The sequence below is a fragment of the Eucalyptus grandis genome, chromosome 11 (genome assembly GCF_016545825.1).
Source record: "Eucalyptus grandis isolate ANBG69807.140 chromosome 11, ASM1654582v1, whole genome shotgun sequence".
Taxonomy (NCBI): Eukaryota; Viridiplantae; Streptophyta; class Magnoliopsida; order Myrtales; family Myrtaceae; genus Eucalyptus; species Eucalyptus grandis.
In genome coordinates this window covers 20803009-20813857 of record NC_052622.1, presented here as the reverse complement: position 1 = coordinate 20813857, position 10849 = coordinate 20803009, and the positions used below count along the sequence as shown (strand labels likewise).

The 10849-nt window shown below is 40.8% G+C and overlaps 1 protein-coding gene across 1 annotated transcript; it reads right to left on the bottom strand.

The window, feature by feature from the left end:
• Positions 1 to 9688: 9688 nt before the first annotated feature.
• Positions 9689 to 10849, bottom strand: LOC120289815 (somatic embryogenesis receptor kinase 1-like). The gene is made up of 2 exons (XM_039305167.1): positions 10667 to 10849; positions 9689 to 10585 (listed from the first exon to the last, which is right to left on the bottom strand). Exons 1-2 carry the CDS (start codon positions 10847 to 10849, stop codon positions 9689 to 9691), a joined length of 1080 nt encoding a protein of 359 aa, XP_039161101.1.

The window sequence follows — 10849 nt, the reverse complement described above, 5'->3', positions numbered from 1 at the left end:
ATACTGACCATCACATCATCCAATCAATCAGATCGACCCATCAATCAATCGACTTAGTTAATTACATGTCATTAAGATCATCACACGGTCATTTCGATTAATCAATTTCAACTCTTGATTTCGGCCAAACGGGCACAACCTAGATTAAGTGGTAATCACAGCCCCACAACATTTTTTCTATATTTGGTGGTCATCACGGCCTCACTTGGCAATTTTCTAGGTTTAGTGGAAATCACAGTCCCACCAAGCAATTTTCTTAGATTTAGTAGCATCATGGCCCCACTCGACAATTTTCGATATTTAATGGCATCACGGTCCCACTTGGCAAATTTCTTATATTTAGTGGTATCACAGCCCCACTCAGCAATTTATTTAATATGAAGTGGTATCACAGCCCCACTTGGCAAATTTTCTAGACTTAGTAGCATCACGATCCCACTCAGAAATTCTTAGATTTTGTGAGTTTTAGTGGTATCACGGCCCCACTCGGCAAACTTAAGATTTATTTCCACATTAATCAATTTTTGGGATAAATTCTCATAATCACCAATACCCTCAATTCTCACAACCCGGTACTCAATTAAATAAAGAGAGAGCACCACCGAAATCAGCATGAAGTACTAGTCACTGGCCATCCCAATTGAATTTCCAAAAAATAAATAAATAAACCAAATAACTATGGAAAATATTAAATAAATGCAATAAATCCAACTTAGGCCCGTTATAGCCTAATTGGGAGCCGAAACAAGCCCGGAAAATTGCCAAACTACTCTAGATAAATTCTAGAGCTTGCCACAAACCAACCATATATCAGAGGTGCAATTTTCAACAATCAAAGTCTCAAGAACCATCACAAACTTATAACCAGCTCTAACTGGCAGAATAGGCCCACTCGCACGTCTCCAAGTTTAAAACCAGAATTCTAATCAAACGAGTTCAGAAAATTCTCAAATTTGAATATATTGTAATAAACACATAAACAAACATCTTTTATGAAGGCACCTTAATCCAAATCCTTTTGGATTTGGCCCAATAAATCGTTCGATCCAATACAAAAACTGTATTTGTTTTCTGAAAGTCTGTTTTCCGAAATCAGTTTGGTTCGAGATTCAAAACATGTCCACTTGATCTGAAATTTGACTATGTTAAATGAAAAGATATGAAAAATAACTTTTATGAAGAAACGATTTTGAAATTCGAACCCTAAGAGTTAATAAAAAGACTCATAGAATCCTAAAAGGTCATCAATTCCAGCAAAAATTGAGGTTTTGTTTAAAAATGATGGAGTTGATATCTCCTTCTTTTAAGTCCCCAAAAATCTTGAGAAAAATATATGTTGTAACTGAGAATGTCTAAAACATTTCTCAAAAAGACATTAACCTCAAATTTGCAACCTATTTTGATCTATAAAAATGGCAAACAACGAAGGTCCAAAACCAAAATTGCAAGAACTCCACTGGATTCGACTAATCCATCATCAATTGTACAAATCTCACTAATTAAGTTACACTAATCCATTCTAAGGCTAATCTAACCATCCTAGCTTATCACTAATCCATACTTAAGCTAACCTAAACAACCCTTAAGCATAATTAACCCACTAAGTGAGGTTTAATAAGTTAAACTTACTTGTTTTGCGAGCCGGTCGGTTCAAATCGACAAGAACGCAACGGTGGATGATTCTTCTCAAAGCGGGCCTAGGTTTCAAGGCTTAGAACCACCTCAAACGAGCCTGAGGGTTGCTGGAAAACCCACTAACAAACTATCTGTTTGCTGCTACAAAAGAGAGAAAACAAGGTTGGTTGAGGTGCGAATTGATCGGGAAAGGTGGAAAGGGCCAAACTGGGCCTTGACGAGCACTCAAGAGGGTTGGAGGCAGGCCAAACAACTCCGGCACAGGCTGAGGGAGCTGCTGGAATGACGAGGATAGCACGGCAGGCGGAGGGCGCGCGAGTAGTGACGGGCTAGCGCGGTGGCACAAGTGGCGTTCTGGTGGCGCCGTGCAGCTGTGGCGGCATGTGAGGGCTGCTCCGATGATCTCTGGCTTCTACTGGTGGACAAAAACATAGGGGAGGGGGAGGATGGCTGGCCAAACTTGGAGAGGAAGGAAGAGAAAAGATAAGGGAGAGATGGGGCACAAGAGGCCTACCAATGGCCATTTCTTCCATTCATTTGTCTCCTTTGACCATCCATGGCCAAGTATGGTCCCTTGGCTCTCAATGAGCCACCAATGCCCTCATTTAGAAGCCTAAGATGGTCCAAATGTTGTGGATTGAGGGGTGCTACGAATTTGCAAGGTTTCTTCTTCAATTGGACCTTGGTTCTTGCTCAATTCATTCCCATTTGGCCTCAATAAATTCAATCGACGCCTCAATTATCAAATTGATATTTTTCATCACCAATTGATCCATCTTGCATCCCACTTATGCGATCAAAAACAGTCCCGGCCTTTTTCTCGAACAAAACGGCCCTATGATGACTTTTTCCCAAAAAATCAAGTTGTGGAAAAATCTTGAGACCGAGTCGACATTCCTAAAAAATTTTGTGACATGACAAAATCTTCAATTTCTAAAATCGGACTCAAATTCGCGGTTAATTTCCATTCGGCGCATTTTTAGTGTGACTTAGGTTATCGGATAACTTTCAAAAAAAAATTTAGTGTAAATGATCTGTGGTCAATTACCACCGCCCTCGCCGACGCAGCTAGCTCGGGCTCTCTCCTCTCACGAAGAGGAGAAGTTCGAATCTCAAAGGCGACATTAAGGATTCTTACCCGGAGTACCGTGGTGGTGGGTCCCAGTCACCCCCTAGAGTTTGTTTCAGCTATCGGCTTACGGGATTCCCTGGATTACCAAAAAAAAAGACCCTGGTCAATTTTCTAGCCACAATGAACCCACTCGACTCATTGGCGATTCTCGGTTGTCATGAAAATCTCAAAGATTCAAATATGAACATAAGGTATCAAATGATAGAAAATCACCCTACCGCCGAACCGACGGGGATTTTGCAATTTAGTGGGATCACCCACGTTTAACAACTCATATCAGTCGAACCGACTTATTTCTATTCTCAAATCGATTTATATATGTTCTGTAATGATCTCGGCAGATGAACACAGTCGAGCAGCCGATTCCTAGTCGAATCCTCAAGTCTATTTGCCTTAAAATCCTTAATGACTTCCCTAGATAGTCTAGTTATCTCACGAGTGATCGGCTCTGAAAATAGTGCTATAGTCCTGTCGATGAAATGCCCGATTTATTAAATTGAAAGCAAAGTCGAAATCTAGGATGTCACACTAGTGTTGCTTGTTTTTTGGCCTAAAGGCTAGAGCCAGATTAAGAATTGGCTCGGCTGCCAATACAATTCTGCTCATACAATTGGCAAATTCTCAATCTACACAAACTCAAAAAGACAGTTATCTAAGCGTAGCTAGGATCGGACACTTTCTCTGTCTTAGGCGCAAGCTATATGCTGTGAAAGTTATCGAGAAGCGGAAGATTGACAGGCACAGACCAGTGCTGATTAATTCTTGCATTTCTTTGACACTGCTCCATTGTCTGGTTGACTGTCACTGACGCCATTATGAGGTCGACGTCCGAAGGGAGCTTGCGTTCTGTGAACCTGATGGTCGGGTAAGAGAACATTTGAGTTTCGTTGTACTCATGCCAGAAACATCTGGAGCAGAAGCTTTTTTTCAGATTAACTTTAATAGGCATTTCAAGGAAGCAAAAGAAGAATCGGACACCATGAAGTCCTTAATGTTCTGGCATCTGAGAACATTAAAGACGACTTGGTCGGGAAACTGATTTAATTTTGCCTTTGCCTTTCCCTACATTAGATAAAAAATATATATATGTAAACCAGATGAAAATGAAACGAAGTTGTTCGTAGCTGTCAAATTATAAAGTTCATTACATGAAGAAAGTGTTTGCTCTGGTCAGGTACTACCACACTTGTGGCAACAGAGGTTTCCTCTCTTTACATTAGAAAACATAAAACTAGATGGCCAACTATGGAAATCTTCCCCTACCTGGAATGGAACTTGGGAGAACAGCAGATGCTCTTCAGAAAGCTCTATCTTCTTGAGCCATCCACCTAAGTGTCCTCCAGTTACTCAGAGATTCACCTACAACTAACAAAAAATTATAAGGAAAAGGATGAGACAGCGTAACTCCGACTTCCTACGGCTCTTTCAAGCAGGGCCCATACGGACCGTAAAGCACGCTCTGAGTACACGTGCGTGGTTCTTCCGCCAGACACCGGCTTCCGTCTTCTTAGGCATCAGAGACAGAGGTACGAGACTATAAATCAGATCTAGTTCGAGTACAGCGATCTCCGCTCGTCACCCCCTTTCTTAAATACAGATTATTTTTCAGCGTACGCTCGGTGTGGGACTTTAGGAGGTCGCACGGCACTCAACCCACAACCTCCTTCCCCTGGTTTCTTCTCCTCTTTTTTCCCTCTGTTTTTTCTGTTTGTCGTCTCGCAACTTATCTTGGGACGCTTGTTAGTGTTTTCGTTCGCAGGTTCTTTGCGTTCAACAGTGACTGAACTTTTCCTGAATGTAAAAGTGAACGATGCTTTGCTGTTGCAGACCCGAAGAGTCTCGTCATTTTTTAGGAGAGGAGGGATGCATTAAATGGCTGATAGTCAATGGCTGCCGATTGGGCTCGGTATAATCCAACACAGTTTTCAAGCCCACTTGAGAGAGAGAGAGAGAGAGAGAGAGGGAGGGAGAGGATACAAATTATTATTTTTATGAGACTCTACGTTTATCTTCTCCTTTTCAAATCAACCTTTTACTAGGTGTCGAAGGAGGATTGTCGGAGGAGACATGTCACTTCCTCCCTCCCTTCCTCCTCTTTCTTTCCCTATTTTTTTTGCTCTTCCATTTCTATTTTAACTTTACTTTTCAAAGTATCAATAAGGGACGAAAATTATGAGCCAAATACAAAATACTTGTAGATATTTTAGTGCTCAAAGGTTCATATTTGCAAGCGAATGTATTCATTATGAACAAGTACTATTGAACAAATATATTGGCCAATTGAATGGGTGAAATCAAATTAGTATCTATCCATATTAAATTAAAAGTTGAACAGTTCCATAATTTCTTATTTTGTCAGACAGGCCTCAAAATTTGAAATTAAAACTACTCTTAATATATCTTTATATGAAATCCTCAACTCCAAGCCTTACATAAGTCAGCTTTTGGCAAAAACAATGGAGATGGGACTTTTCTTCGTGGGTGAAAAATTAAAGAAGAAGACCTGAAGAGAGAGAGAGATGGCTGTCCCAAGTATGTCTTGGCTTGGGTTTTATAGTTCCGTACTGTTCCATATATAATCATTTGCTTATGCCACTTTATCAAGCAAAAGAGTTGCAGAAGATAAACAACGTGGTTTGTAGTGTACTATATTATATACTTATGCGACGCCATCAGTATGTCATAGCTAACGCATTTACTGAAGTCTTTTTATTTTTTAAGCATGCAAAAATATGTACGGTTAAAGAACACTCGAGACATAAAAATTTATAGGAACGCACGCGGAGATGCAAACTAGACAATCTCATTCCATTTCTTGTTTATATATGTTTTAGGTGATAAGGTCAAGGTACACCCGGGGACGAGGTAAAGATACTACTACTTTGTACCACACCCAAAAGCTCCAGCAGCTGTACCATCCCGACCTGGATACTACGTATGTACCATGTCATCTATCTCCCACCCACAATACATTCAAATATTGGCCCGGTCTTCCCAAAATGCTATTGATTTGAGAAATAATTATCAACTACGAGTTAGCACAAAGCTCAACAAGCAATCCATTAATCAGTCTATATCACATAAGTCAATAATAGCACAAGCAATGAAGTTTAAACACACAAGACAGAAGATCATTATGATACCAACTTGCCCGAGAACCTTTTTTTAAAATCAGAATAACAAATTAAAAATATTTCCTATTAAAACAGTAATCCAATAAAACTTAAATAAAATCTAAAAATGCCGATAATCATCTTTACTATGAATTAGATACCATCATCTTCTAGGGAATCCCATTACCTCCCAAGCATCTCGCACCTATCCGGTATCGCGAGAACATCTTAGAGAACCATGTTACACCCCCTAGGCATCTAGAGGAATTCAGTTACCTCTCCAAGCATCCCCACTACAACTGGGCATTGTCGTCCCAAGGACCGACAATATTCCCAAATCACACACTAATTCAATGGTGTAGTAATTCAATAATTCAATTTACATGCCATCCACCATGCTAATGCACAAGAATCAAATCAGTTTCAAAATCCTTTGTCCATTTGTAAATTAGAGAAATGGTACAAAACAGTTTGTTGGCACTGCCAGTTCAATAAAGTGGGTTATAAAAGAAGTTTATTCAAAATCTTGAAATTGACAATAAAAGGGGCAAATCACCAAGAATCGCCAAGTAAATTAATTTCAAAAATTATGAAACTTTAACATGATGTGGAGGAGACTTCGAGGAACTTTTTTCTTTAATAACTCAAAACCCAGTTCAGCTTATACATGTCCCAATAACTTAATATAGCTTGGGTCAAAACAGGGTAAATTTCCATGATAAAACAGCCAAAATTGGGCGTTTTGAAAGCATAATTGAGTTCCAAAAATCATGGGAAAATTACACATTATATTTTAAGATGTGGTCTAAAACTTTCATTTAGAGTATTTGTCCAAATATTTTGTCGAAAACTCTGTGGAAAATAAAAACATAGTAAAGGTCAATAAAAATCTGAGAAAACAGTTTCAAACTCGCTTCAGTTTTTCAAATATATTTTGAACATACGGAGTCCAAAAAATATGAAGTTAAAGTATGTCATAGAACAAAGTATAATGAGTAACTTTCGTGAAGAAAGACTTACAAAATTCGTACAACAAAAGCCAGTATAAAATTGAAAATAGTACGGTCTACAGTGAACTGAACCAAAAATAGCCGTATCCTTGGATTTGTCCATGACTCATGCTACTTAAGCTAAAACCAGCACAAATCTCCACATCCAGTATTTCAACAACACATCAGTGAGCTCAATAAACCATAATTTCAACAATGCTCGCAATGTACGTTTTCTGAAATCGCCGACTAACATGACTATGTACAAAATCAACTAAGACGATTAAAGTTTAAGGAAATCGACCTTGAAGCGTGGCAATCAACCAACATAGCATAAAAAGGAAGGCAATTAACTTGCCTCAAGTCCGTAGAAAGGTCTTGCGTCAGTTAGCAAGGTTGCGAGAACCTGAGTTATTGTTGGTCCTCCGGCGGTTTGAGACCAATCGAGAAACATGAACAGGAACAGCGCTGGTTGGCTGGTTGAACGAGGGCACGTAGCCGGCGAAGGTGGCGGCGAGTCGTGGTGTTGTGCGGCCAAGGGACTGAACGAAAAGGGCGGGATGTGAGCGTGTCTGGGCGTTGCTGAAGGATGAATGAAGAAACATGGGCTGGCTGGATTTGAAATTTTGGTTCTTCTCTCTTCTCACCGTCTTTACATGTTCTTGGTCAACATTTTCAACTCGTGGCTGCCCCATGGAGAAGACAGCTAGAGGGTAACGTGGCTTGGCTGGGTAAATTTTAAATTACCTCTTTCACTGCTTCATGGGCATGGTCGACATTTGATTGCCCCATTACTCCTGCCCGTGGCAGCCCATGGAGAAGCCGGCTGGGTGAGGTTACTGTAGTTTGGGGCCGAGGACTTGGCAGAAATTTTGGTGCCTCGTCTTGATATAGTCGGTGGCCAATTGAAGCGCCAATTAGAGAAGACTAGGCTAGGCTGAGTGGTGCGGCAAGGTAGTGTTAGAGAAAACTCATTTACTGTTTTGAAGTTGACAAAATATTTTCAAAAGTCTAATCTGAAGATTTGCAGACTCAATTTTTTTTTTTTTTTTTTTTTGGTAAAGGTAAAAGGTATTATAACTTGGAACAAAATTACAAGGAAGAAGAAACGGCTCCTATGCACTCTTAATTATTATAGTCTGAAGACCGCTAGATCTTAATCTCAAAGTCTGCCCTCACTAACAGTTTTCAGACCGAAGAATGAAGACTTATCCAAATGCGGTATTATCTTCAAAGATTAGATTCGTATGGTTTTTGGAAGACCTTATGGCTGGATATAGCATCTACTTGATTGATTATTCTTATTAGAATTTACTCCAATATGAAAATCTTTTGAAAGGCGAGCAAACTTGAAAGGTTTTACTTATGGAAACCAAAGATCCTGATTGTATAAGTGAACATGATTGACGGGCTTCCATCACAATCATCTAACAACTTGAGATTTCCTTGATTGATTCTGTCCAATGGGTAGATTAGAAGAATTCCTTTGGTAAGTACCAATGGTTGCGAAGGCATGAAAGAGTATTTAAGGTAAACTCTCCAATTGTTCGATATAGTGCGTGAAAGAAAAAATTTTCAAATTTTAAAGCTTTCTAGTTCTTTGCTCTTTCACTCATTGAGCTCAAAGTTATATGCAAAAGAGAGAAACTCTTAGTGAGACTTTGTGATAGACCAGTAGAGACTCTTCACTGAGAAAGGCGAAGATCACAAGTTGTAAAATCTCTTTTGATTCATAATGGAATCTAGCCGGTGAACTGTCGGCATGGGAGAGTGGACGTGGGCTTGATTTAAGCCGAACCACTATAAACCTTGTGTTCTAATTCTCTTTCCTTGAACTCCTTACTTTTATTTGTAGATTTATGTAATTATTTAAAGTTGATTACGCCCTTAGTCTATTATCTTCTAAAAGCAAATTACTTCTACTAAGTCTTGCGAAAATTTTTATTTACATCTATTCACCCCCTTAAGGTGTTTACACTAGCTCTTTCAGGTGGTAGTGCGGCGGTGACACAACGACGCGGTGGCGTGGTGATGATGGGGACAAGCTGAGGTGGCAAGTCCTTGCAATGGTGCGAATGGTGCAGTCCAATGATGAGTCTAATGACGTCGCATGAACTGTTAAGTATTCAAAACTCGCTATTTTATCAAGCGAAAATCCAAGTGTCACAACTTATATCTCCAATGGCTAGACGGGAAGACCCCGTTCACCTTAATCATAGCTTCGTAGTGACAACCTTGGTCAAATGTGTGGGATAGGTGGGAGGTGGTGACACACAATGATCAATCTTGAAAAATCACTCTTTTGTCTAAGGATGCCTAACCACCGCTCCGAGAATTTGGGGATTATTTGCTTGTGTTATTTTTCTATAATCCATGTGCAATTTGTGACACATGAATTTTGTTTGTATCCTTGGCTAGGAAGAAATTATAGCATGTGGTTCACTTTCATTGAAATGAATAATGATCTTTTAAAGTCTAAATTGACGACGTTGATGACAACAGCCATTGACCAAACTCGAGAGAAAAGGGAAGCGCGTGTTTCTCGACTAGTGCATGACAGCTGTGCTCTTTTCCAGGACAAAGGCGTCATCTCGGTCCTGATAGCTCCTCTGGATCAAGATGAGATGTAGAGTCGGCAAGGGTGCGTCCTGATAGCTCCTCTGGATCAAGTTGAGATGCAGAAGAATAAGCAAGTACCATCTCCTTTTTTTCCCTCTCCCATCTGTCATTTAAGCTGCTTCCTTTGAGAATTTGGACTGCCTCCGACATTGTGGGTCGTTTTGTTGGTGACTCTTGGACGCACAAGAGAGCCAGTTTGACTAATTTCTCAGCCTCTTTCTCATCGTAGTCTCCCTCAAGTTCGGATCGATCAGACATCCCAACTTGTTATGTTCCCCAATGTCTTTCACCCCCGTAACATCAGGGAATCTTTTTCTGTCTAGAGAATGCAAAAAATCAATCCTTGAACCAGAGATGAGCTCGAGGAGTACCACCCCAAATGCGAAGACATCATTCTTTGCTGAGAAATTCCCGTGCATCAAGTACTCTGGAGGGAGATATGCAAATGTACCACCTATTTGATTGGTACTGTATAACTTTTCTGATCTATCCAGAGCAGCCATCTGGTGCAGTGCCCTGGCGCTTTTCAACTCCTGGGTCTGCTGGTTCCAATCTTCATGGTTCACCAATTTTGCCATGCCGGAGTCCCCAATGAGAGGTTCGAAGTTCTCATCCAACAAAATGTTCGAAGGCTTTATGTCTCGGTGAATTATCTGAAGACTGCAATCCTCGTGAAGATACGAGAGCCCTCTCGCCACTCCTAAGGCAATGTGCATACGGGTAGGCCAATCGAGAGGGGGTTGCAAAGCAGAGCACTCCCTCAAGTGGGAATCCACATTTCCGTTGACCGCCAATGGATATACCAACAGGTACTCTACCGGTTGTGACCTTGCCTTTCTTTTCTTGACAGGTTTTTGCGGCTCCATTGAATCGCAAAAGCCGAGCAGTTGGATCAGATTCCGGTGCCTGGCCATACTCCCAACCTGCACTTCAGCACAAGCTTGCACTTCAGCATCGCCAGATGCTCGGGAATATCTTTTTATTGCCACCGCAGATCCATCAAGCAAAATTCCTCTGTAGACCGTACCAAACCCACCTTCTCCCAAAACATTCTCTTTGCTGAAATTGCCAGTCGCGACTTTCAGTTCCTGGTATGTAAATTTTCAAAGCTGTACCTGAGGATGAAGTAATTGGAGATTCGAGTCGTCGGATGATGTCCTCGGCCTCAAGCAAGAAACCTCGACGGCAGGGGCAGCGAACCCACAAGAAACTCCTTCAGCGGCTCTGCCCGCGACAGCCATGGTTCGGGTGAAGCTCTTGCCAAGTGGACGGCAAATGGTGGACGACGGAGGAGTAGGCGGAGCAAACAGAGTGGAAACATCGACATCCTCGGTGAAGTCGGTGTAAAATTTGAAAACCAT